The sequence below is a fragment of the Macaca nemestrina genome, chromosome 10 (genome assembly GCF_043159975.1).
Source record: "Macaca nemestrina isolate mMacNem1 chromosome 10, mMacNem.hap1, whole genome shotgun sequence".
Taxonomy (NCBI): Eukaryota; Metazoa; Chordata; class Mammalia; order Primates; family Cercopithecidae; genus Macaca; species Macaca nemestrina.
In genome coordinates this window covers 10,046,594-10,074,097 of record NC_092134.1, presented here as the reverse complement: position 1 = coordinate 10,074,097, position 27,504 = coordinate 10,046,594, and the positions used below count along the sequence as shown (strand labels likewise).

The window sequence follows — 27,504 nt, the reverse complement described above, 5'->3', positions numbered from 1 at the left end:
CAGCCTGGCCTGACCTGACCCACAGCCCACAGCAAAAGCAGCGGCTCCACCCAGGTTTGCAGGGTGCTGACAACAGGTGCCACAGGTGGCTTCCTGGGGATGCCCTGCACATGCAGAGCACGGAGAGAGGCAAGCCCTGGACGTCCCTCACACAGGCCACAGCCAAAAGTCCCTGATGGGCGTTTGGGGACAAAGGCAGGTGCTGGGGACTCAAGCCAGGCTCACCCAGGCCCAGGCTGAAGACAGGACAGAAAGGGGAGGACGGGGATCAGTCAGACAAGCCACACCTGGACGGGGTACAGGAGGTGCCTGGGTGACCTCAGAGAGGGAAGGAGTGGGCCCTGGGGAATCCAACCCCTCACTGGGACCAGAAGCTTCCCCAAGTGAGGGGTGGGCCTGGCTGGCTCAAGGCCTCATCCCATCTCCCGTCTGCTTCTGGCAGAGCCCTGGAACTGTCACTGACGTGCTCTGTGGCCCTGAGACAGCCTCTGCTGTTTCTGAGCTGCTGCGCCCCTTTGCTTTGGGTCTGCCCCGCCTCTGGCCCACAATATGCGGGAGGCGGCACCCATACCAGTTCCTCAGGGCCGTCCCGCCCAAGTCTCTGTTCCTCACCACCCAGGTCCCACCAGCTCTTGAGTGGCCAAGGAGGGCATGGGTTGGGGGGTGTCCCTGAGGACTGGGTCAGCCAGCGAAGCAGACATCACCACGAGCAGGGGAGGGTACACACACTCGGCAGAGCCCGGGCGGGGCCCGTCTTGCCAGGTGGGCGCGGGAACAGGCATACTGGTTTCCAGGAAGCTGTCCCCGTGGGGGAGAGGGGCCAGGGGGCCGCCCTCCAGGACCAGCTCAGGGTTTCTCTGCACGGTCTCGACTGGAGGCAGACGGGGAGAGAACAGAGGACAAGAACAGACACTTGCATGGGCCATCCAGACACGCTCCAACACAGAGACTCAGGGCTCTTTTAGGACCAGGACATGACAAGACGCTGGGACACACGCCGGGGCAGGGGTCGGGCCAAGCCCACCTGGACCTCCCCTGCCCCAACCCGTCTCCTGCATCCTGTCTCGGGGCCAGCCACCTGCCATGATGGGACCCAGCCGACCAGGCCCCCAACTCAGTGAGGGTCCCTGGTGGGTCCTTAGCTCTGTCTCTGCTGGGATGGAGGCTCAGCTGTGGAGAGGGGAGTCTGGTCTCATTCTGCCCCTTCCCTGCTCCGGGGACCCTGGAACAAGGCCCTGACCTGTGCCCTCCGAAAGGTGGGAACCATCATTCCTGCCTCAGGGATCAGTGCGGAGGGATGCACCACCCCCCGCCCCCCACCCCCAACAGCTGTCCACCTCCAAGAGGCATTCAGCACAGGCTGTCCCTCTCACCTGGGGAAGAACCACGTGGCACGGAGGGCCTAGGAGCCAGGGAGCCACGCCTACCCCACCTTCCCCCAGAGGAGCAGGGCGGAATGTGCCTCTCACCCAGCAGTGTGGAGCAGCCGTCCCCCAGCGGGTAGCGTTGGTAGCGGGGGACATTGAAAGGCGGCAGAGCGTGGAAGCGCCGTTCCAGCAGCGGCTCCAGGCGCGACGCTGACGGGTCCGCGGGGTGGAAGAGGTTGTAGACTTGCTGGCAGGCCGGCCGCAGCTGGAAAACTGGGGGTGGGGGTGTTGGCTGCAGAGCTGGGGCCGGCCCTGAGGAGCAGGGGTGGGGAGTGGGAAATTTGGGAACTGGGAACTGGGTTGTCTGCCGAAAGTTTGGGAGAGACGGGGGTGTGTCTCTGTCAATTTAGGACCTGTTTCGGTCATTGTCACTTTTTTTCAGACAGGGTCTTGCTCTGGCACCCAGTCTGGAGGGCAGTGGTGCGATCTTGGTTCACTGTAGCCTCAGTCTCCTGGGCTCAAGTGATCCTCCCCCCTCAGCCTCCTGAGTAGCTGGGACCACAGGTATACACCACCACACCTGGCTATTTTATTTTTTGTAGAGATGGGGTCTCAGTATGTTACCCAGGCTGGTCTCAAACTCCTGGACTCAAGGCATCCTCCCACCTGGGCCTCCCAAAGTGCTGGGATTACAGGCGTGAGCCCCCACGTCCAACCTCTTAATTTTTTTTTCATTGCAAAAGTTATAATGATTGTGGTAAAAAGTGGTTTGCAGTACAGAAGAGCACATGATGAAGGGCACATGGTGGAAACCCCTTCCACCCCAGGCCCCCTGCAGCTCCAGTTCATCTTGCAGGAGCCCCACCGAGTACTGGCTAAGGCAGCCCTGCCCTGCCTGTATGGGCAAATGTTTCTTCATCTGTCAAATGGGGTGGCAGTTCCAACCACATCATGGAGTTAAGGAGATCACGTGAATGTAAGGATGTGTTAATTATCAGTGCTGTATCTCACTTTTAGAGGGACATAAACCGGAACACATGCTATGCCTTCTGAACTTTGCCTTTTCTTCCCGCTTAACACAACAAATGCTGGCGTCTTTCATGTGAGCATGCATAGTTTCTCCTTGCTCTTTTTCAGAGGAGGCAGGTACTCCACTGTGTGACTGTGCCAGAATTGATTTAACCAGTCCCCTCCAAATAGATGGACATTTAAGTTGGTTCTGGTTTTTCACAGTGACACATAATGTGACCACAACGGCACTGTCCGTAAGTCTCCATGCACCTGTGTGGGACTCTGTGGGGCTGTTCAGAGCCTGCAGTGGACGGGGCACAGGGATGCCCTCCATGGGGCTGCACCCCTTTACACCAAGTGTGAGCTGCCTTGGTTGTTGGGGTCCCTTTAAAGCTACCCATTTCTCTTCCTGGCAGTGCTGGTCACCAGTTTGTGGAAGGGGAAGGGTGCTGGGCACTGAGTCCAGAGATCTGCTTTTTTTTTTTTTGAGACCGAGTTTCACTTTTGTTGCCCAGGCTGGAGTGTAATGGCACGATCTTGGCTCACCATAACCTCCACCTCCCAGGTTCAAGTGATTCTCCTGCCTCAGCCTCCCGAGTAGCTGGGATTACAGATATGCGCCACCACACCCAGCTAATTTTGTAATTTTAGTAGAGACGGGGTTTCTCCATGTTGGTCAGGCTGGTCTCGAACTCCCGACCTCAGGTGATCCGCCCGCCTCGGCCTCCCAAAGTGCTGGGATTACAGGTATGAGCCACTGCACCCGGCCAGGTCTGCATTTTTAACCTAGCACTTGGCAAGCATCTAAACCTCTCTGAGCCTCAGTTTCCCCCTCTGTCATCTGGGGGTGTAACATGGGCCCTGTGTGGCTACTCTCAGGATTGTGTGGCTCCTGGGACTTTGCAGGCTGATCCCAGGGTACACGGCAGGGACTGCTGCTTCAGTGATGCCCAGCCGCCGGCCTGCCTGACTTGGGTAGACAGACGCACAGCTGTGGCCCCTCCAGGGCCGGGAGCCCACTATACCCAGGAGGCTTTGGGGAGGCCCTGCCTCTGTATCTCTCCCTATGGGAGGACCTTGGACCTGGGAGGCTGGGTCTGTCTCCATCTGACTCTGGGGTGGTGCCTTTTCTCCCCGGACCTCAGCTTTCCCATCTAGGGGATGACCCTCAGCTCCCACAGGCATCCTGGAGATGAAATGAAACAGCAGGTGTCACGGACAGCCAGTGACTGAGCTGCTGAAGCAGGAGCAGAGGATAGCAAGGGGCCCTTGGTGGGGAAGACAGGAAGGAGGGCAGAAACAGGCCTGGGATGTGGCCATGATCTCGTCACAGGGGTCCACTGAGACCCCCCACACCCACCCAGCGCATGTACCGCCCCTGCTGGGCTCTCACCATCCAGGGCTGGGATGACAGTCTTCCTCAAGGCCAGGACCAGCCCCAGCGGGCACCCGAAGAGGAAGAGGTCCGTGATCTCAAAGTCAAACCTGCCCAGGGCACCTGTGCCGTCCAGCATGGTGGAGCTGCTGGAACGGCGTGAGCAGGGCTCAGTCCTCAGCATGCTGGCATGGAGGCTGCAGTGGGGGATGCACGAGGTCACACCACGGCCCCTCTCACAGCTGGCCTTCCCCTAGTCTCACGAGGGACAGGGTGGGTCCCACAGCCCCCAGGAGTCATCAGACCTAACCTAAATAAGACTTAGCTGTATGTGAGTGTAGCTGCCATCATCTGCCAAGACACTGCTGGTGGCACCCAACCTCTCTCGGGGGCCCACTGGCTTCGGGACAGCCCTGACCTGGACCACCTGCCCCTGGTCCATTCTGCCCCCAACTCTGCCATTCCCCACCCTCACCCTCAAGACAAATTGCTCCCTCAGGCCCGAGATGGCCCTTGGTGTATATGAGACAAGGTACCCAATAAGCCACTTTCTCCTGGGTCCAGACTGGGATCCCAGGTCTCAGGCTGGGGGAACCTCAGGCAGAGACCCCAGGCCTCCCGTTGGCCATCGCGGGGGACGCTCCTCCCTCTTGGAGCCTCTTCCTGCACCCAGAGGCGAGCCCCAGCCCCCCAGCCCCACCCACCTGGACAGGAAGGCCTGGTGCTGCTGGATGGTGTCTAGCTCATAGGTGGACGAGTCGCTTCTCTTGCGGGGTAGCTGCCTTTTGGGGTCCTCGGTGCCATTGCTGCGGGGGATGTCGACGTTGCTTCGGCTCAGGTGCCGACTGCTCTCCAGGCTGGAGCCACCACTACTGCCACCACCACCACTGTTGCCACCACCGCCACCGCCACCACCGGAGCAGTGTGCTGCATTCACCAGAATGCCCGGGGACAGCAGGTCGTTGTCCTGGAATGGCCCCATGGAGGCTCACTGCCAGGTGGCCGCTGGTCTGATCCCTTCTCCAGCATCCTGGAAGCTGCCTCCTCCCTCCTAACCCCAGGCCCAGTGGCCACAGTCCAGCCGGCCTCTCACCAAACCAGAGGGGAGGGTCCCTGTTCCCTTCTGTCCCCCACCCACAAGCCACCCTGGACCTCACTGGTCTACAGGCCATTTGCCACTGTGCAGCAGAGGCAGGGAAGCAGAGAGGGGTCGCCCATCCCACCTCCTAGGAACCAGACCCCACTGCCCACAGTGCCGACCCTGGTTCAGGCTCATGAAACCACTCGCATTCCTAGGCTTGGCCACGTGGCAGCTGTTCCCCTGCCCCCATGCACCTGCCCTGCCGCCTCTGGGCACCTGTGCTGCCAACCTCTGCCCTTCCCATCCTTTTTTGGAGAGGTGAGGGGAGAGAGATTGTGAGAAAAACTGCTACAGCTCTTTCAGGGCCCAGGCACTTTCCCCGACTCTTCAGCCAGAATGGGCTGGCCTTCCTCAGCTCACCTGCACCCCCAACTCCTCCATAGCCCCTGCCCTGGAGGTGAGCTCTGGCAGCAGGGCTGGGGTTCAGGGGCTTGGAAAATGTTTGTTGAATGAACGGAGCTTAACTGGGTAGAGTCCAAGCCAGCTGGACTCAGGAAGTGCTGTCAGCATTCTGCTTGGTGGGCACAGCCTGGGGCCAGGTGCGGGAACAGGCAGGGCAGCGACCCTGGGGGCATGCAGGAGGCTTCAGGCCTTGGGGAATGTCTGGGCCCCCATTTGGGTACCTGCATGCTGACCACACTGCCCCGGCGGCTGCTGCTCTGACTCTCAGACACTGGCTGGTTGCTGTAGCATAGGGCATCAAATGCCAGGATGCCCCCGACGCAGTCCCCAATCAGGCAGACCTTGGGGGAGAGGGGCCAGAGGCCTGAGCCGTTCACCCACTCGCTGGACTACAGGCTGGGGGGGCCATCACCTTCCCCTTCAGGCCAGCCCGCCCTACAGGGTCTTCCATCCTCCTCCCCTCCCCAACCTCCCCGGGACTCACCTGCCCATTGAAGGTCATGCCCTCCTGGGACTTGATGAAGTCCCCATACGCAAGGTTGGCTCGCTGAATCACTGTGGCAACCGCCTCCTGGTACTGGGGGGAGGAGGTGGCCAGCAGGGGGAGGGCAGCCAGGGGAATGTGGTCCTGACTGCTGGACAGACAGCCTTCGTCATGGCTGTAGGGGCTGAGGCTGGGGAGAGGGGCCAGTCAAGAGAGGGCAGGCGGCTCCAGCTCAGCCCAAAGGGCCCCTCTCCCCTGACCCGAGTCTCAGCCATGGACTCAGCTCACGCTAGTGATAACCCTTCCTGGCCAGGCCCTGGGTAGGCTTGGGGGACCAGGGTGAGTAAGACCCCATGTCTCAGAGGCAGGCCAATATCCCCACATTACACGTTTGGAAACGAAGGCTCAGCCATGGGCCCAGCCCTCCTGGGACTTGAGGCTTAGCCTGCATGTATATGTTCGGGCACCTCCAGGTAGAAGGGGCTGGCTGGTGGGTCTGGACATTGAGGCAGGAGTCCTGAAACTGGGGAGCCACCTGAGGCCCAAGGGTGGGAGGACGACAGTGCACAGCCGGAGGCTGCAGTCAAGGGCAGGTGCCACTCACTTGGAGACCAGGGCAAAGGCGTCAGAGCAGACAGACGGGCAGGGCACCAGGCGGATGGCAAGGCGGCCCAGGGCGCTGGGGTAGTGCACGCGCATGACGGTGTCGAACACGTTGGCGATGGTGTTGGCATCACCCTTCTTGGAACTGGGGTCCCCGGCGCCCGTGTCCAGGATGGTGCCTCCGTGCAGCACCAGTAGCAGCACGTGGATCTTGGAGGGCGGTGCAGCCAGCGGCTGGCTAACCTCGTCCTGCATGGGTTGGGGGGCAGTGTCAGCTCCCCAGGGAACCCAGCTCCTTGCTGAGGCCCCTCTGTCACCCTTGGTGGGGGTGTGCCTGTTGTACACAGCCCAACTGTTCCCTCTGAGAACCCCAGTTGGTTATTCAGTCCTGGGGTCTGGGGTTTGGCTGCCTTAACCCCTCCTCTGGGACCCTTGCTGGGACTGGAGCCTGGAGGAGGAGTCAGGGAGGTGGGCCTGTCCACTCCTCCTCCTGCAGCCCTGCCCCTGTCTGCCACCCTGACCAGGGGTGCAGAGGCCATTGAGGGAGTCCACTCCTTTGAGAGCATGAGCTCTGCTTCCTTCAGGGAGCCCAGGCAGTGGCTTCTGGGGCTTCCAGCTTTAAGGTGAGGCAGAGGCTCAGCCTGGTCTTGGCCTTGGGGGCTGCCTGCCCTGTATGTATCTGTCTTGGCGTGAGCAGACAGGGCCACCACCAGCTCAAAGTTACAGAGGTCACCTGAGAATGGTCGGGGTCAGGGCATCCACAGCCTGGGTGGGTGGCAACCCCAGCCCCTCTGTCTGCAGCTCTGAGCTCTCCCCCAAGCTACACAGGGCCTCCTCCCCAGGCCCCCACCCTAAGGCCCTGCCATTCCTGGCCTCTCTCTAAGACCAGGGTCTCCAAAAGGAGAGGTGTCCTGGTGGGGATGGAGCCCTAGCACCTTAGAGAGGAGGCCGATCAGATTTCGAGAGGTAATGACACCACCTTCCTGCAGGCCAGGCCTGCCTATGAGGTCAAGGTGAGACCCTAGACCTGCACACCTGTGTAAGGGCTACAAACTGCTCCAGGCTAGGGGACTGGGCTAATATCACACGGTGTGTCAGTGCTAGGCTGGACCGGAACCTGAAGCCTCTGCCACAACTCAGCACTCTCCTGCTAGGCCAGGCTGTGGCCCTGTCCCCAGAGGTCACCCTCCCCTGCCCCAAGCTTCTGGTATGTGACCGGAGGATAGCAGCAGGGCCAGGGCCCAAGAGGGGCCACTGATAAGTACTTGCTGTGTCCATATGATGTCTGGGGTGTGGGGGCAGGGAAGGGAGCTGAAGGGAGAGTCCTGCCTCCAAGAACCCGAGGAGACAGACCAAGGAGCCAAAGCCATCTAGAGGGCCTATGGTGGGGACAGCTGGCCATGGGGTAGGGGTAGCACCAGGACCCAGGTGCCAACACAGAGGTTGGGTGGGTGGGGAGGGTAGGGGCTGGACCCAGGACTTAAGAGGCTACCAGGTGGCTGGGAGCAGTGGCTTGAGCCTGTAATCCCAGCACTTTGGGAGGCCGAAGCAGGCAGATCACTTGAGGCCAGGAGTTTGAGACCAGCCTGACCAACATAGCAAAACCCTGTCTCTACCAAAAATACAAAAATTAGCCAGGCATGGCTGTGCACATCTGTAATCCCAGCTACTCGGGAGGCTGAGGCAGGAAAATCATTTGTACCCAGGAGGCAGAGGTTGCAGTGAGCCGAGATCGTGCCACTGCACTGCAAACTGGGTGACAGAGTGAGATCCTGTCTCAAAAAAAAAGAAAAAGAAAAAGAAAAAGAAAGTGGCCACCAGGAAGGGCAAGGGAATGGATGGGCTGGGCCAGGAGCCACTGAGTAGCAGGAAGCCTGGTGGGTGCTGCTGAGCTGGAGGAGGAAGGCTGGGCTGCCCTCACCCCAGGAGGAGCCACGGGGCTTCCCTCTTCTTCCCAGGGGCCAGCGCAGGACCGACACTTGTCCTCACATGGGGACTAGCCACCACTGGTTGGCCTGGACACAAACACACTCAGCCCAGGGCAGAGGGGGCCACCAGCTGCCCAGAACACAGGGCAGGAGGGAACAACATGAGCCCTATCCGGCTTTGACAAGGGTTTTATTTGCAGTCCAGTGAGGCAAAGGATTTATGGAAGAAATGTCTTATGCAGCCTCCAGGACAGGAAGGTGATGTCCAGTGGTACTGAGTCACCAGGAGACGGGCAGGGCTTGGCACTGGGGGCTGAAAGAATCCTGCATAGGCCTATCTGACTGGGCTCAGTCCTGGAGACGACCCAGGGGCCCCCAGAGACCCCTGGAACACAGTCTCCCTACTACACTCAGCCTGCTTTCTCCAAGGGGACATCATGCCTCAGCCCGAGACAGGGACTCACCCTCCCCTGGGCTCTAGTGGGGGCTGCACCCCCCGCAGCTATAGACGCATCCCCCTACTAGTGTCTCCGCAAGGCCAGGAGCAGGGGCTCCGGTTTGGGGGTTCTTGCAAGCAAATGGATTTGGCTTTGGATGGCGGTGCCCCAGAATCAGTGCTGGGTTCTGAACACACACCCCAAGGCAGATCCAGAGCCCCAGGCCCCTTCTGCCCCTCCCCTGGGGGGCGTCAGAGCTGTGTGTGCTGCAGGTGGGGAGGGGGCTCCGTTTGCTTATCTAGACATTAAGCAGCAATTGGAATCAACTCCCCTTATTCCATGACCCCTTCTAGAAAGCCCACCTCGGCGTCAGACTGCAAAGCAGAAAACCACAGGAGGGGGAGGCTGTGTGGATGTCCCTCCTCCTCCCCCAGACTCCCCAGGGGCCCGAGTTCCCCACAGAAGTGGTGCTGCCTCCACCTTAGGCAGCTTGAGGCCAGAGCAGTGCGGTGACCACAGGTGATGGTGGGACAGCCCAGCTTAGCCCTTGCTCCTGTCCCAGTGCAAACAGCTCTGACGGCCCGCAGGTGGAGGAGGATGGGGCGTGAACTCCCACAGAGAACCCCCGAAGCGGACACAGGCGCTCTACCAAGACAGCTTTATTGGACACACTGAGCTCCGCCTGCCTCCCGCGGGGCCATCTTGTCGGCCACGGCCACATCACTTCTGCCTAGACGACTGTCGCTTCCTCCCTTTTCGTCTTTTTATCTTCAGGGACAGCAGACAGGCTGGGCACAAGGTGAAGATCTTATTTTTGATCTGGAATTTACAAGTTTCTCATTTTACTTTCCCATGGGTGGAGCTTGGATAAGGTTTTCTCAGGGGTTGTCTGTAGTCCCTGGTTCTTGGGGACCTCAGAGACAGAGGGCGGCAGGCGCCTTCCTAGCAGGGCAGCAAAAAAGGAGGCCCAGGCCTCTCCCCGGACAGTACCCAGGCAGGTGTGGAGGTGAGGCTGCCAGGCCCAGAGTTCCACCTCTGTAGCCCCTCAGACTATTCCTCTGTGCCCTGCCCCTCCCTTGGCGGCCGTGCCCCTGTCCCTCTGACACCCGGGCACCCACCTCTATGATGTTCAGCTGCTCCACACTGGAGGCCACCCTGAACTCAGGGGCGCTCTGGCGGTACAGACCATCTGCAACAACACAGAAGCCGCGCTGTGAGCTAAGGGGCAGCCCAGCCTGGCCGACCGGACGGAGGCTGCAACCGTGACAAGGGGAGCTTGGGGCCCCCCAATCCCCATGTATGCCCAGCACTGTGCAGGAGCTGGGTCAGAAAGGAGGGGGCTGAAGCCCTGCAGCCACCCTCCCCAGGCTCTGCAGCACCCCCAGACCTGCTGACCTTGTGTGTCTTCCGGCTCTGGGCTCTCGATCTTGTCCATGAGGTCATTGGAACTCCACTTGGTGATGTCCTTGGGGAACATTTCCTCTGTGTCAGACAGGTCCTCTGGAGAGGGGAGAAGGAAACTCAGGTGGGACCGGGAACAGTGGGGAGGCCCGGTTTCCCGAGGTGGGGACGCCCCTGTGTGCCCCTGTGTGCCCCTGTGTTTGGCTCTGCTCTGACCCCTCCTCAACAGGACGGCCGCACAGCCCCACACCTTGGGCTTCTTCCTGACCATTAAAAAAATAGTGGTAACATTCACATAACAAAATTCACCATTTATAAAGTGGCATTTAGTATATTCACGATGCCATGCAACCATCACCACTATCTAATTCCAGAACATCTTACTTCCCTAAATGGAAGCCCCATATTCGGGAGCAGTGAGTCCTCAGTCTTGCCTTCCTTAGCCCCTGGCCACCCCCAATCAATTTTCTGTCTCTACAGATTTGTCTATTATGGACATTTCCTATAAATGGAACCATACACTTGTGTCTGGCTTCTTGCACTCAGCATAGGGTTTCTGGGGTTCCTCTATGTTGTAGTGTGTGTCAGTTGCTTCATTCCTTTTTATGGCTGAACCATAGTCCATTGCATGGACACACCACTTTTGTTTATCCACTCATCAGTTGATGTTCCTGTTTTTTTTTTTTTTTTAAATGCTATATTGGCCGGGTGCAGTGGCTCATCCCTGTAATCCCAGGACTCTAGGAGGCTGAGGCGGGTGGACTGCTCGAGGTCAGGAGTTCAAGATCAGCCTGACCAACATGGTGAAATCGCATGTCTACTACAAATACAAAAATTAGCCAGGCATGGTGGTGTGCACCTGTAGTCCCAGCTACTCAGGAGGCTGAGGCAGGAGAGTCACTTGAACCTGGGAGGCGGAGGTTGCAGTGAGCTGAGATTGTGCCGTTGCATTCCAGCCTGGGTGACAGAGCAAAACTCTTGTCTCAAAAAAAAAAAAAAAAGCTACATTTAGGCTGGGGGTGGTGGTTCATATCTGTAATCCCAACACTTTGGAAGGCCGAGTCAGGTGGATCACCTGAGGTCAGGAGTTCAAGACCAGCCTAGCCAACATGGCAAAACCCTGTCTCTACTAAAGATACAAAAATTGGCCAGGCATGGTGGCATGTGCCTGTAGTCCCAGCTTCTCAGGGGGCTGAGGCATGAGAATCACTTGAATCTGGGAGTCAGAGATTGCAGTGAGCCGAGATCACACCACTGCACTTCAGCCTGGGCAACAGAGCGAGACTCCATTTCAAAAATAAATAAATAAATAAAAATAAAAAATGCTACATTTACTTTATTCCATCTTTACCATTTTTTTTTTTTTTTTTTTTGAGACGGAGTTTTGCTCTGTCACCCAGGCTGGAGTGCAGTGGCCGGATCTCAGCTCACTGCAAGCTCCGCCTCCCGGGTTTACGCCATTCTCCTGCCTCAGCCTCCCGAGTAGCTGGGACTACAGGCGCCCGCCACCGCGCCCGGCTAGTTTTTTTTTTTTGTATTTTTAGTAGAGACGGGGTTTCACCGTGTTAGCCAGGATGGTCTCGATCTCCTGACCTCGTGATCCGCCCGCCTCGGCCTCCCAAAGTGCTGGGATTACAGGCTTGAGCCACCGCGCCTGGCCATCTTTACCATTTTTTAAATTTCTTATATATTTTATTTTTTGAGGTCTTGCTTTGATGCCAAGGCTGGAGTGTAGTGGCACAGTCATAGCTTACTGCAGCCTCGACCTCCTGGGCTCAAGTGATCCTCCCATCTCAGCCTCCCAAGTAGTTGGAACGACAGGCATGCGCACTACACTTGGCTAATTTTTTTATTTTTATTTTTGTAGGGACAAGGTCTCTCTATGTTACCCTAGCTGGTCTTGAACTCTCAGGCTTAAGCGATCCCAAAGTGTCAGGATAACAGGCTTGAGCCACCATACCCAGTTCCTGTTTTGCTAAATTGACAAATAATCATAATTGTACATATTCATGGGGTACACAGTGATGTTTCAATACACCAGTGTATGGTGATCAGATTAGGGTAATTAGCACATTCATCATGTCAAATATTTATCATTTCTTTGTGTTGGGAATGTTCAATTTCTATCTTCCAGCGATTTGAAATTACATATTACTGTGGTTTAAAAAAAATTTTTTTATGTTTGGTATTGACAGGGTTTCGCCATGTTGCCCAGGCTGGTCTCAAACTCCTGGGCTCAAGTGATCCACCTGCCTCAGCCTCCCAAACTGCTAGGATTATGGTGTGAGCCACTGCGCCTGGCCTAATACATTACTGTTAACTCTAGTCATCCTGCAGTGTCACAGGACTAGAACTCATTCCTCCTATCTAGACATAATTTCATATCCTCTAACAGGTCTCTCCCTGTCCCTCCACAAAAGCACAGCTTCAGAAGTGCTGCTATGAACACCACCTCCAAGACTCCTGCTTCCGCTCCTCTGAGAACTTCTGCCCAGGACCACCAGGCTCATGGCTACCGTCTGACTCTGGCACTCGCTGGCCCTCCTCCAGCTCTGGATGGGCTCCTGGGCCCATTTCCCCAGAACACTGCTGCCCTGGTACTTCCTGCTTTGCTGTCTCTTTTACAGCATTTTCTACGTTAAATATGTATTTTCCTCTCATCAGGGTCAGAGAGCCACCTGGGAGGGGTGAGACGCCAAGAGGCCCCTTCTCCATCCTGGGCAAGGCCCCTGGTGCAGAGGCCAGCTCAGGAGTCCCCAGCCACCATTCCAGGTCCTCCAGTTCCAGGGCCAAACCAGGACCTTTCTTCTGCCTGGACACTGACTCCCCAGGTTCCTTCCCTTGATGACAGCTGGCCAGTTAACCAAAATGCCACCTTATTTGGCTCCTGTGCCCCCCAAGCCACAGTGGTGACATGAGATCTGGTGCTGCCTGTGTCTGCTGAGTGCCTATGGGCTCGCCCCCGTCCCTTTCTGAGCCTCTGACCTGCTGTGTGAATTTTGGGCTGGCTCAGCCACTGGCTTGCAGAGGGACCCAAGCCCCCAATCCCTACACCCGCTGGCCCCTCCGGCTTCCTGGAGCGGAATGGCTGGGGCACGAAGCAGGCGAGCACTGTATGCATGCCTCTTCCTGGCACAGGTGGTGCATCTGCTGTGTGGTCATGCACTTATTTTGGGACAAGTGGGAAAATGGGCACTTCACATGTTTTTTGCTTATTGCATTTCCTAAAGTGCCTACATTAGATGTGGTATTAATTTAATCAAGAAAAAATAAGGTAAGTACAAAAAATTAGAAAATTAAAAGAAGTTATGCTTCCATGGAAATAAATTCACATACGGAATAAAGCTGTAGTCTGATGGCGTATCCTTATTTGGGGTTTCAAGAGCGCAGTCCCCATCTGCCAGGCCCACAGCACAACTTGATATCAGGTTAGGGTAAGCCTGAGACCCCAGACTCAAGGGAACAAGATGACTTCATCTCATCCTCTGTGCATCGCCCCAAACACCATGCTGTCCACCTGGGACAGCGCAGGAGTAGGGACCGGATATAGAACAGTAACAGGCAACACCCGTATCAGTCCACACCCACACCCTAAGCCCTTTTAGACCCCTCCACACCTCGCCCAGGAAGGCCCCAAGGACTGCAGGGCGCTGCCTGCCTACCGTGCGCATCGAAGAACTCGTCGTCTGAGCTCTCGTCCGAGTCCCTGGCGATACTCTGCATCCTCCACTCCGAGATGCTGTGGCGGGAAGGACTTGCTGGAAGGCAAAACCTCAGAATGACCGCCAACTGGAGAGGAAGGGCCCAGAGGCTGCCCGGAGCTGGCAGGAGGCAGGGAGGGCAACCCACAGGCCTGACAAGCATCGCAGAGGCTGCCACAGGAGCCAGGAAGGTTCCAAAGAGAATGAAGTGGGTAAATGAGTGAGGAGCGGCCTAGGCTCATCTCCTGTCTGCCTGGCAAAAGGCAGTCGTGTCCTGGGGAGCATGTCTGGGGAAGAGCATGACAGACATAATCCCAGGACATGGGGTGAGACAGGCCTGGGTCCACTCCTGGGCCTCTGACCTCAGTCTGACCAAGAGCAAACTCCTGAAATTCGGACACAGCAGGGCCCAGGCAGGAGATAAGTGAGCCAGGCCCGCCTGCTGGAGAAGCTGGCTCCACCCAGGATGCCTGGGTTGATCCTTTCTCTCAGGGTCTGAAGTCTCCCAGGGTCCCCATCAGGAGGGATGGCCCCTCCACAGCACTGCAGGAGCCCAGCCACCTCCACTGGCTCCTATGGGCAGCACTGTCTTCCCTGGGCATGGAGGGGAAGTGTTGGGGAGCCTGCTGGGGCAGGGCCCAGGCTTCCCCGTGTGGGAGGACTAGCCCAGGGCTCTGACTTCCTCTGGGCTTGGTGCCTCAATGTCCATCGGAAAGGACTCTGAGGAGGTGCAGTGATCCAGCAGTAGGTGGGGCTGCCTTGCAGGGAGGGACCTTGAGTGTGGATGGCAGGTGGCGCAGGGGCTCACCTCCCCGCTTGGACGACCGAGACGACTTGGAGGATGTGGACCACTGTTTCTTGAGGCCCCGCCCCACCAGGGGCTCCCCATTGCTGCTGCTGGGCTCCGGGGGCTCCCCAGAGGCCTGGTCCGAGGCGGCTTCGTGCTTGACGAGCTCGGTGGCCTCCTCACCATCCTCATTGAACTGGGCCATCTTGCGGGAAAGCATGAGCTGCGCCTCCTTCTCCAGCTCCCGGATGTTCTCCATGCTCAGCCCATACCACTCGTCCTGCCAGCACCAGGCCTGCCGGTGAGCCCGCACCATCACCCTCCGTAGTCCTGTGCCCCCACGGGGATTGGAGAAGGAGAGAGACGAGGGGATGGAGGTCAGCACAGGAGCCTGCACGGAGGTGTGGGCCCAGGCAGGGGCTTTAGGAGGCTGCACCCATGTTGCAGGTCAGACTAAAGTCACTGCCTGTCTGTGCCTCAGTTTCCCCATTTGTAAAATAAGGGGACTGGCTCACAGAGGTTCTCACAAGCTCACAGTGGTTCTATAATTAGAGTGGAGGGGCCTCCCAAAGCAATGTGTCCGGTCAGAAGCCATAGTTGGAAGGGTGCAGTGGCTCATGCCTGTAATCCCAACACTTTGAGAGGATGAGGTGGGAGGACAGCTTGAGCCCAAGAGTTCAAGAACAGCCTGGGCAATGAAGCAAGACCCTGTCTCTATAAAAAAAAAAAATTAAAAATTAGCCAGGCGTGCTGGTGTGTGTGTAGTCCCAGCTACTCTAGAGGCCAAGGTGGGAGGATCACTTGAGCCCAGGAGTTTAAGCCTGCAGTAAGCTATGATTGTGCCACTGCATTCCAGCCTGGATAACAGAGTGGGACCCTGTCTCTAAATAGGTAAATAAATAAGAAGCCACAGTTAATTTTCTGGGAGTTTCCTGCCACAGGGGAGGTAGAATAGGACTTCCTGAGAGTCTCCTGTCTCAGTGTCTGGTATATTTTTCCTGTTGAATTTCCCATGGAAAATCCAGTTCAAGTTCAAACTGGGTTGGTTTTCCTTTTCTTTTGTTTTTTAAAAAATGCTTTTAGTAGAATATATTATGCACATGAGATATATAAGCATATATTATACATATAAATTAAGATGTAGAATAACATAAAAAATATATACCTTTTAAAGTGTAAAAAACAATTAAAGGGCCAGGCATGGCAGCTCACACCTGTAATCCCAGCATTTTGGAAGGCTGAGGTGAGAGCATGGCTTGAGGCCAGGAGCTTCAGACCAGCCTGGGCAACACAGGGAGATCCCCCATCTCTACCAAAAAAGACAACAACAAAAAAATAGCCAGGCATGGTGTTGTGCATCTGTGGTCCCAGCTACTTGGGAGGTAGAGGTGGGGGGATGGCTTGAGCCCAGGAGTTTAAGGCTGCAGTGAGCCATGATCATGCCACTGCACTCCAGCCTGGGTGACAGAGTAAGACCCTGTCTCAAAATAGTAATAATAATAATAATAATACTAATAATAGAATTACAAAGACTAAAAGCAGACTGGGGATTGCCTTGGGCCAGGGTGGGATGGGGATGACGTGAAATGGGAACAAAGGACCTTCTGGGGTGATGAATGCTCTGAAGTTGTGCCCAGCTGTGAATATATTAAAACTTACCAAACTGTTATCTTACAATGAGTGAATCATATGGTATCTAAAATTATGCCTCAATAAAGCTGTTTAAAAAACATTAAAAAGCAATGAGACATCCACATCCACAGCCCCGGCGAAGGAACACACCATCACCAGCGACAGGGAGCCCTCCACTCGCCCGGTCCCTGACAGTTGGTCCTGAATTTTGCTTGTCATGTGCTTTGCCTTCTGGTCTCAGCACACAGATGTGTTTTCCTGCACACTGTATCAGGCTGGTGTGGCTGTTGCTGAATTTCGCAGCTATGTATCACGCTGTATTTTTCCGCCACTTGCTTCTCTGGGTGAGTTTTGTCCATGGATGCGCGCGTGGGGGCTTTGGCTCATCAAGCTGGGACCGTGTGGCACCCGTGTGTGTGTGAAATGCCACATGCCATTGATTCCTTTTCCTGCCAATGGGCCTTTGGCTAATTTGCATTGTTTCTCCATTTTGCTTTCACAAACCTGCTGCTCTGAACATTCCAGAACAGGCATGGGGATTTCTCCAGGGGACAAACTCGGGAGAAGCAATCTCAGGGCATGTACCCCTGCCTCCCCTAGAGCATGCTGAGCGGCTTTGCGAGCAGTTGGGCCACGCCAGCCTCCCAGGCTGGTCCCCTGTGCACCCTCTTTTCCTGCCTCCTCACTTCCCACCTCTGGCTTTGCTGAGTCTTCCTTTCTAAATCCCATCCATTCTTAAAGGCATCTCTGTGGGATGGAGTCCTGTGTCCCCTGCCAAGTCCCAGGGGGGCCTCAGGCGTGGCACACTGAAGAGCCTTGGTTTCCTTTTCTGGGCCTGTCTGCTGGCCTCACAGGGCTGCCAGGAAGGGCCGCATCCCTTGCTCTACCCTATATAGGGAAATGCCTCCTCCTGGGGTGAACGGAAGGGCTGGGACATGCACGACATCTGGGGCCAGGCAGTAATGAGGACAGCTGAGAGCTGTCCCAACTCCCAGGAGTCACCTCCTCAAGGTCCCCAAGAAGCTCAGCGCAGCTCACATGAGTTCATGAGATCATCCCCGTGATATTACAGGACTAGTGCTCACAGTTGTCATCAAGCCCCACCTATGTGCCACACCCCATCTTCGGTTCTGAACTCACGGTCTCAGCCCACAACAGTCTGATAGGATTGGTGTCATTACACCTATTTTACAGAAGATAAAAGCAAAGCTCAGTGAGGCTGAGAGACCACAGAACCACTACGTGTGAGTCAGGCCTGGACTCCAAAGTTGTCTTCTTTCTTCCCACTAGTCACAAGTTCCTGCTTTCTGAGGGGAGAACTGACTTTCAGGGAGCAGGGGAGTCTCTGCAGCTTGGCCAGGATCTCAGCTGCTGCGTAGGGCTGGGGAGGGTCAACGGGACCCACAGAGCCGGAGTGCCAGGAGCTGCAGCCTTAGTAGGTCTGCTGGGTGTCCTGTGCAGGGCTGAACCTAGAGAAGCCTTGAGGAGAGAACCCTCAAGTCACCAGCGCTGATGTATTCAGGTTCCTGAGGTCGAGAAGGGCAGTAGGGGATGCCTTGCCCAGGATCAGTGAGCCCCTCCCAGTCCTGCCCATATGCTCCTCCACTCCTCATATTCCCTGGGAAGTGAGAACCACCATTCCCATTTTGGGACTTCAGCACTAGGGTTGCAGGTCCCAGTCTGTGAGCCCTGGGTAATGGAGAGAGGCAGGTTTGGGCCAATCTAAGCTCCCAAGGGATTAGAGAGATGGATTGCAGGAATGCATCCCTCTCAATGGATGGGACAGCTTCTTTCTCTTCCTGCCACCTCTCCCAGCTGCTGACTGACACTGAGGTAGCCCTTCTGGAAAAAGAATGGTGGACAATGTGTCTGAGGGTTCTTCCCTGGGGATGGAGGTGGTGACATCATCACACCCGTTGAGGCCCCATCCACGTCTCTGTTTCTCCAAATGGAAGACCGTGTCCTCGGACCCCAACCCTTTTGGGTACACACTCAACCTTCCCTTGGGGTCGCAGCCTCAACACTGAACATGGCTGTCTAGTGAGACACCCCCCTTGCTGATGCTAAGAACAGGAGGATGTTAATTCAGGACGAGGGTGGCTGGGATGGGAGGCAGATCTTGTTCAGCCCGTGTTGGGTCTCTGCTTTCTCCTGCGTAAGTGGGGTGACAATGCCTACCCTCATGAGTCATCATGAGCCTGTGTGACATGCGTGATGTGTACTGTCAACAGTGTGGCTCTGTTCATTCTTAAATTAAGTCACCTTTGCTCATGGCATCACAAGGTGTCTGGCTGGGGTGCCTTTTGAATCACGGGCCTCAGGGACTGGAACCAGCCCTTGGACTGACATCATGTTATAACCTCAGCAGAGTGGGTTTGAGGGCTCTAGGTGAGGAAATGGCACTTACTGCACCAGGACACCCAGGCCATCTGCTGTCTACCTGTTCCATGGGCACCTACTCTGGCTAGGCTGGTGTGGGTGTGAAGGCCACTATGAAGTCTGAGACACCCTGCTCCTGGGAGCTTCCAGCCCAAAGAGGGAGTCTGAGCTGTGACCCTGGGTTCTGGGCCTCCTCGAGTAGAGGAAACAAAGGCCTGGGAGCCCAGAGACCCAGGTGAGCAGCAAGGAAGCTGTCCCCAGGGGCTACTCAGACCTGTGGAGTGTGGGCTACACTTTATCAAATGCGAACCAGGTCAGGAATGTCTGGGGGCAGTGCCTAGGGCTTTTTCATCCAGTAACATACTGCTTGTCTCTGCACGTGCTCGTAGGTATTCATGGATGCCCAAGATAACACATGGTTGCGGGGTAGTGGGGAAGCTGGACATGGGCTTTGGTGTCACCTTCCCAGAACAACAGAAATGCAGACTCCCAGGCAGACATGCAGAGAGGCGGCAGACAGGCAGGTGACAGGAGACAGAAGGGTTGGGTAGCCCGGCCACTGCCCACCCAGCATGGGGTGTGCTCTGTGCTCACCGGTGTCATGGATGAACCTCTCGATCTTGGACTGCATGCCCCAGTAGCGGAACTCCACCTTGCAGAGCTTGTACGCACACATGATGGGGAAGACCTGCTTCTTGTACTCCTCGATCCAGTTGTCTGACAGGGGCCCCCGCTGGGTCTTCGTTGACTGGAACAGTTTGGGGTCCTCTTCTGTCTTATACTCATTGTGGGGCACAGGGTCTTTGACAATGTCGATGAAGTCTGTGGGAAAACCCTTAGAGTGGCCACTTCAGCCCTGACCTCAACCTCCACCCACATCTCCTCTCCATGTTCCTCCACCCCCAAATCCTCCTAGGATTCTGGGCCTTGCCCTGCCAGAGAGACTCTGGGGAGTAAGGATCATGTTCTGGGCAGCTCTGACCTCAATATCCTTGACAATGGGGCTTGCAGTTTCCTTGGTGCATTCATTCATTCAGACAGGGGTCTTGCTATGTTGCCCAGGCTCAAGCACTCCTCCCACCTCAGCGTCCCAAAGTGCTGAGATTACAGGTATAAGCCAATGCACCTGGTCCCTTGTTGCCTTTTCAAGTCATTTCAGCAAAACCCATGTTCTGAGTGCACTACCTCTTGGCAAACAAAGCAGATAAATAAGGCAATGAGGAAACACTGGGGAGATGAATTTCCATGAAGAATACAGGGTGTGAGGAACAGAAGAGAAGGCTGGGAAAAGCTTCCCACGAAAATGGTGTTTCAGCCAGAGGGGTGGAATCGAGAGGTCAAGAATGTCTCAGTAGCACTGGCCCTTGAACAAGAGGTGGGGGTTTCTGGGGAAGGAACCACCAGGGTGTCTGCGTGGGGAGAAGGATGGCAGTGGTCACAGAGCAATGGGGATGCCCTGGACATGCTAGCCATTTCTCTCCAAGCTAGGAGCCCAGGTAGTGCCCTGAGGGCCAAGTGGACCCAGGTATAGGTCTGAGGTTGAGAGGGACGCAGGCAGGCCGTCCTGTTGGAAAAGCCTTCCTGGACAGAGACCACAAGAGATGTCTGCAGAAGCCTACAGGGGGTGTCTGGCCAAGCTTGCTTTGGGCTGGGCCTGAGAGCAGGGGCAGATGCCACAGAGGTAGGGGTGCAGAAAACAGGGTTAGGGGCTGACAGGACCTGGTGAGGGTGACAAGAAGAGGGGTGATGGCTCTGGGCAGGACATAGGCCAGGCCACTTATGATCACAGGCTTCCCCTCCACAGGGGCATCTCAGAGCCCTCCCATGGCCACCTCCCACGGTGGAGGCAGAGCCCTCCTGTGTGCTCACTCCTGAGGCACATGTGTGTTGGACAGGACTGGAGCACTCACTGAGTGAGAAAGAGCCCTAGGAAAGGGTTTGTGGCTCACAGAGCCCTTTTTTATGGTTGGGTCTGCTCTAGCCAGGCCCTTGGCTACCTCATTTTCTCCAGTGCATGGGCCCCTCTGTATCCAGGCTGCAGACTGCAGACACAGACACCAGCTCCACCAGAACCAGAAGGGTCAGGAGCGAGTCTGAGAACCACAGAATGCCAGGAGGGATGAGAGCTCTTCCCGGAGCAGACCACATGCCCTGCCCATGCGGGCCGGCACAGGAAATGTCACAGAGACTTAGGACCCATGGCAGCTGGCCTCAGAGGGAGCCTGCAGAGCTCTGGCAGTGTCAGGGCTGCCTGCTATGGGAAGAGCTATGTACCCCCCAACCCCAATTCCTATGCTGAAGTATTAAACCCAGTGCCTCAGAATGTGATCTTATCTAGAGATAAGGTTTTCAAAGAGGTAATCAAGTTAAAAGTAAGGCCATTAAGGTGGGTCCTAATCCAGTATGACTGGTGTTCTTATAAGAAAAGGAGACACAGAGGCAGACAGACACAGAGGGGAGTGACCACATGGCGACCGAGGCAGAGATTGAGGGATGCTTCTACAAGTCAAGGAGCACCAAGGACTGCCGGCAAGCACAGACACTGAAGGGGCCTGAACAGAGTCTCCCCCAGGGGGAAGAGCCCACATGCCGTGATCTCAGACTTAGGGCCTCCAGAGCCCTGAGAGAATAACTGCATGTTGTACAAGCCACTCGTGCTATGATGCTTTGTTCCGCAGACCCAGGAAATCCCAGCAGAGGTAGGGGGTTGGGCCTGGAGCAGCTCCTGGGGCATGGACACCCACCCCCAACCTGGCATGCCCTGCTGAGATGCCTCCACGGTGACTTGGGCCTTGCATCCAGAGGCTGCAGGAGGGTGGCTGCTGAGCTGCACTGGCCCACATATGTGTTTTGTTTGACTGGCATAAATTTATTTACAAAGATTTCTAATTGGTTGCTAACATTTAGTATTGGGAGATTTCTCATGAAAATCCTTATCACTGGCTTCTCTTGAAAACGAAGATCTAGGCCGGGCGCGGTGGCTCAAGCCTGTAATCCCAGCACTTTGGGAGGCCGAGGTGGGCGGATCACGAGGTCAGAAGATCGAGACCATCCTGGCTGACACGGTGAAACCCTGTCTCTACTAAAAAATACAAAAAAAACTAGCCGGGCGAGGTGGCGGGCGCCTGTAGTCCCAGCTACTGGGGAGGCTGAGGCAGGAGAATTGTGTGAACCCGGGAGGCGGAGCTTGCAGTGAGCTGAGATCCGGCCACTGCACTCCAGCCTGGGCAGCAGAGCGAGACTCCGTCTCAAAAAAAAAAAAAAGAAAACGAAGATCTAACAAATGGTGCCCATTCCCTGAATGTCACTGTCATCTGGAGGCAGTGGGTAGGGCATCCGCCATCAGGAGGTCATAGACCCCATCGTGTGCCAGGGGTACTTGTGCATGGCTGTCAGCTAGAGATGGATCCCAAGCACACGTGTACTTCTGGGGAGTAGGGATCCCTCAAAGGGATGGAGGGAAGTGACTCTGGGGGCTCTGGGTAGAAAAGGCACTTGGACTTGGTATATACATCAGGAGAATGGGGCTGAGGAGGCCTGTCCTGCCTCCCCCATGGGCCCCATGCTTGCTCCAACTCTGACCTGCCTGCCCAGGACAGGGCCAGGTCTGGAGTCTACCAGGTGTAAGGAAAAGGGGCAGGACAAGAGGGGCCTGTGGGTAGGAAATCCAGAGTACAGCCCTGTGGGGCTCTGCCCTTCCTGGTTACCGATTGTCAGCTGGTTCTTTTCCACAGGAGAGAGGTTGAACACATCGGGGTTTTCTCCAGCATCAGTTTTATAAAAGGTTTCGATGTCGATGGAGAATTTCTCCACGAAAGGGCAGGTGAACCTGTGCGGGAAGGAAAGCACCCATCAGGACCTGTCCTTGGAGAGGCCCAGTGTAGCTGGCCAGGGCCTGTTGACCCACTGGGTAGGAGTGGAGCCAGTGAGAGGGCATAGAAGGAGGGTGGAGGGTAGCCAAGACTCGCCTGCCCCGTCTACCTCCTGGACCGCCACTTTGTCCCAAGAACAACCAGGATGGGGGCAGGGAAGGATTTAGGGGGAGAGGAAGACAGTACATCTTCGGTGGCTTCTAGAAGCCCCATGTCCAATGTCCACAGCATGGCAGGAACACAGGAACAGCTATGGCAGCATACTGCCAAGCAGGAGGAAGCTGGGGTGCTCCATGGGGCATGCCATCCCTAGTTCCCAAGAAGCCAGCTCTGGTAATGGGGGAATAGCCTCTCTCTAGGCTGGAGATGAGCTTAGAGGGGAAAGTACTACTGGGAAGAGGAACAAGCTCTGTGGATCCCTAAGTAAGTTCCAAGTGCCTACCAGTGTGGGGAAGGGAGCCCCAGGAGATTTGTGGGGACCCTACCTGCTCAGCAGTAGGCAGCTGGTGGAACCAGCCCCCATCTATCCAACTCAGCAGTGCTGAGCTACACACTGGGGGACACAGAGTGAAGAACCCTCTGCCAGGAAATCCCAAGGACAGCCCTGCTCAGCATGGGATGTGGGACAACACTGTCACAGCAGTTGAAGGTCTCCGAGTTGAAAGGGACCTCTGTGTCATCTGGTCTACCCTCAGTTTCTTTCCAGCAGGCTGTCTCGGCCTTCTTAGGGAGCCTGAAGTAGGTTTATATTCCCTGCATCTTCTGGGATGGCAAAGGAGTCTCTAACAGCCCTCGCTTGACTCATGCCTTCATGGCCTCCACACGTGAGGAGTCAGGAGGCATTTTGGGGTGCATCCTTCCCTCTCTTGCCTGTGCCTGCCCTGGGTGACCTTCGGGGCACCTGTATGGAACAAAGCCTGGGCTCCCTGGGGTTATGGGGTATTGAGCCTGCTTGAAGGCTGATCCCATCCCCTGGATCTATGCCACAAGGCTGCTTCCTGCCAGACGGCATGTGGAGGTGGGAGGCACATGGAGGCCAAAGCAGGCGCACCTGGTTCGGGTGTAGGGGTAGGCATTCCAGGACTCCTCCACCACCCGCAGGGCTGCCTTGGGCAGGATGGAGCGGAACCAGCTGGGGATGTGCATGCCCACATGATACACCTTGTGTGTGTACTGCCCAGAGCCGCCTGGGCCATCTGTGTACGGCCGGTTCTCCAGGATCTCCACGCCGCTGCCTTCACCGTATGTCTCGTTACGGCTCTTCTTCTGTGGGGACAAAAGCACCTGCAATGTGTGTGGGGCCAGAGCACTTTTCAGGAGGGAAGGGGCACAGAAGACTGGGCCCAGGGGTGTGGAAAGGGAGGAGGGGCTTTGGTCAACAAGGCTGGCTCCTCCTATGTCACTTCCAGACCCCCAGATCTATATGCCAGGGTTTGTGCAAGAGGCTGAAGGGGCCACAGACTCCCTCTCCCAGACCTAGTGCTGCACATACAAGTCCTGTGTTTTGACTCCCACCTGTCCCAGGACTAAAAGCATTCCCAAGATCAGGAACAAGACAAGGATGCTCACTTACTTGCTTCTCCTCAACACTGTGCTATAAGTTCTAGCTAGAGCAATTAGACAAGAAAAAGAAATAATAAGAGGCGACCGGGCACAGTGCCTCACGCCTGTAATCCCAGCACCTTGGGAGGCTGAGGCGAGCAGATCACTTGAGGTCAGGAGTTTGAGACCAGCCTGGGCAACATGGTGAAACCTCATCTCTACTAAAAACAGAATAATTGGCCAGGCATGTTGGCACATGCCTGTAGCCCCAGCTACTCAAAGGCTGAGACAGGAGAATCGCTTGAACCCGGGAGGCAGAGGTTGCAGTGAGCTGAGATCATGCCTCTGCACTCCAGCCTTGGTGACAAAGTAAGACTCTGTCTCAAAAAAACCAACCAACCAACCAACAAACAAAAAACAAAACAAAACAAAAAGAATAAGAGGCATCCAAATTGGAAAGATAGAAGTAAAACTATTTCGAATTCCTGATGCCATAATCTTATATATGGAAAATGCTAAACAATCTCCACCAAAGCCTGTTAGACCTAATAAATAAATTCAACAAAGTTGCAGAATACAAAATGACACACAGAAATGAACAATGTCAAAGAAAATTAAGAAACAATTCCATTTATAGTAGCCTCTGAAAGAATAAATACCTAGGAATATATTTAACCAAAGAGGTGAAAGACCTGTGCACTTAAAACTACAAAATGTTGCTGAAAGAAATTAAAGTCCTAAATAAATGGAAAGACACTCCATGTTGATAGATTGGAAGATTTAATATTGTTAAGATGACAACACTGCCCCAAACAACCTACAGATATAATGTGATCTTTATCAAAATCCTGGCAGCCTTATTTGTAGAAATGGAACAGCTGATCCTAAAATTCATATGGAATTACAGGAGACCCCAAAGAGCCAAAACAATTTTGAAAACAAAACAAAACCAAGTTGGAGGACTCACACTTCCCTATATCAAACCTTACTACAAAACTACAGTAACCAAAAAAGTGTAGCACTGGCATAGGATAGATGAATAGACCAACAGACAGACAGATAGATAGAATATAATTGAGAGTCTAGAAATAAACCATATATCTATGATCAATTAATTTTTGAGAAGGGTGCCAAGACCATTCAATGTGGAAATAATAGTCTTTAAAAAATGGTGCTGGGACAATTGGATAACAACATGTAAAAGAATGAAGCTGGACCCTATCTCATAGCAGATACAAAAACTCGATATGAATCAAAGATTTACAAATAAGAACTAAAACTATAAAAGTATAAGATGCTTGAGAAATGGTAGTTTAAAAAAAGAAATAAAATCACAAAATGATAAAACAGAAGAAAACTGGGGCAAACAAGGTCATCTTTATGACCTTAGATTTGGCAATGCTTTCTCAAATATGACACCAAAAGCACAAGCAACAAAAGAAAAAATAGATGAACTGGACTTAATCAAAATTAAAAACCTTAGTGTATCAAAGAGCACTATGAAGAGAGAAAGAGACAACCCATCAAATGGGAGAAGACATTTGCATACCATGTATCTGACAAGGGACTTGTATCTAGAATATATAAAGAACTCCTACAACCCAATAATAAAACAAACAACACAATTCAAAAATGAGCAAAGGACTTGAATAGCCATTTCTCCAAAGAAGATATACGAACGGCCAATAAGCACATGAAAAGATGTCCGACATCACTATTCATTAGGACACGCAAATCAAAACCACCATGAGGGCCGAGCATGTTGGCTTATGCCTATAATCCCAGCAATTTGGGAGGCCGAGGCAGGCGGATCACTTGAGGCCAGGAATTAGAGACCAGCCTAGCCAACATGGTAAAACCCCATCTCTACTGAAAATATAAAAAGTAGCTGGGTGTGGTGGCGTGCACCTGTAATCCCAGCTACTTGGGAGGCTCAGGTAGGAGAATCGCTTGAACCCAGGAGGCAGAGGTTGCAGTGAGCCGAGATCGCGCCACTGCAGTCCAGCCTGGGTGACAGAGCAAGACTCTATCTCTCTTTTTTTTTTTTTTTTTATATGGAGTCTCACTCTGTCACCAGGCTGGAGTGCAGTGGCATGATCTTGGCTCACTGCAATCTCTGCCTCCTGGGTTCAAGCGATTCTCCTGCCTCAGCCTCCCAAATGTCTGGTACTATAGGTGCCCGCCACCATGTCCAGCTAATGTTTTGTATTTTTAGTAGAGATGGGGTTTCACCATGTTGGCCAGGATGGTCTTGATCTCTTGACCTTGTGATCCGCCCGCCTCGGCCTAAGACTCTGTCTCAAAAACAAACAAACAAAGCAAACAAACAAAAAACACAATGAGATAGCACCTCACACCCATTAAGGTGGCTAGTATTTAAAAAAAAAAAAAAAAAAAAAAAAAAAAAAACCTGGAAAAAAGAATCAATGTTGGTCGGCATGTGGAGAAACTGGAACCCTACTGGTGGGAATATAAAATGGTGGGAATGTAAAACTGTTGAAAATAGTTTAGTAGGCCAGGTGTGGTGGCTCACACCTGTAATCTTAACACTTTGGGGGGCCGAGGTGGCCGGATCACGAAGTCAGGAGTTCAAGACCAGCCTGGCCAGCATGATGAAACTCCATCTCTACTAAAAAAACACAAAAACTAGCTGGACATGGTGGCATGCACCTGTAGTCCCAGCTACTCAGGAGGATGAGGCAGGAGAATCGCTTGAACCTGGGAGGCGGAGGTTGCAGTGAGCCGAGACTGTGCCACTGCACTCCAGCCTGGGCAACAGAGTGAGACTCCATCTCAAAAAAAATAAAAAATAAAATAAAATAATAAAAAAAGAGAAAAGATAATAGTTTAGCAGGGCAGGCATGGTGGCTCACTCCTGTAATCCCAGCACTTTGGGAGGCTGAGGCGGGTGGTTCACTTGAAGTCAGGAGTTCAATGCTAGCCTGGCCAAAATGGTGAAACACCATCTCTACTAAAAAAATACAAAAATTTGCCATGTGTGGTGGCGCACGCCTGCAATCCCAGCTATTTGGGAGATTGAGGCAGGAGAATTGCTTGAACCCAGGAGGCAGAGGCCACAGTGAGCCGAAATAGTGCCACTGCACTCTAGCCTGGGTGACAGTAAGACTCCGTCTCAAAAAAAAAAAAAAAAAAAAGTTTATCACTTTCTCAAAAAGTTAAACATAGCATTACCATATGACCAGCAATTCCACTTCTGGGTATGCACCCAAAATAACTGAAAACAGGGACTCGAACAGATACTTGTACACCAAGCCTTCAGATGACTCCAGCCCTACCAGCTGCTGCCAAGTATTCACAGAAAAACCTGTACAACAATGTTCGTTGCAGTATTATTCACAATAGTCAAAAGGTGTAAACAACTCAAGTGTCCATCAACAGACGAATGAATAAAATGTGGTCTATCCATACAATAATAGAATAT

The 27,504-nt window shown here is 54.4% G+C and overlaps 1 protein-coding gene across 29 annotated transcripts in view; it reads right to left on the bottom strand.

The window, feature by feature from the left end:
• The window catches only part of LOC105494043 (phosphatidylinositol transfer protein membrane associated 2), a 171,171-nt gene that overhangs the window by 7,558 nt on the left and 136,109 nt on the right, over positions 1 to 27,504 (bottom strand). For 17 of the 29 annotated variants that reach the window (XM_011762175.3, XM_011762153.2, XM_011762193.3 and 14 more), the window contains 14 exons: positions 23,572 to 23,804; positions 22,356 to 22,477; positions 19,243 to 19,470; positions 14,659 to 14,967; positions 13,812 to 13,907; positions 10,144 to 10,248; positions 9,867 to 9,937; positions 6,385 to 6,632; positions 5,781 to 5,970; positions 5,518 to 5,637; positions 4,458 to 4,720; positions 3,772 to 3,950; positions 1,470 to 1,640; positions 728 to 871 (listed from right to left, as the gene is read on the bottom strand). In XM_011762175.3, the coding sequence (XP_011760477.2) occupies positions 728 to 871; positions 1,470 to 1,640; positions 3,772 to 3,950; positions 4,458 to 4,720; positions 5,518 to 5,637; positions 5,781 to 5,970; positions 6,385 to 6,632; positions 9,867 to 9,937; positions 10,144 to 10,248; positions 13,812 to 13,907; positions 14,659 to 14,967; positions 19,243 to 19,470; positions 22,356 to 22,477; positions 23,572 to 23,804 (2,479 nt within the window). Of the gene's footprint in view, positions 1 to 727; positions 872 to 1,469; positions 1,641 to 3,771; positions 3,951 to 4,457; positions 4,721 to 5,517; positions 5,638 to 5,780; positions 5,971 to 6,384; positions 6,633 to 9,392; positions 9,568 to 9,866; positions 9,938 to 10,143; positions 10,249 to 13,811; positions 13,908 to 14,658; positions 14,968 to 19,242; positions 19,471 to 22,355; positions 22,478 to 23,571; positions 23,805 to 27,504 lie in introns of those variants that run through there. The other 12 variants (XM_011762206.3, XM_071070866.1, XM_011762279.2 and 9 more) reach the window with 4 other exon arrangements.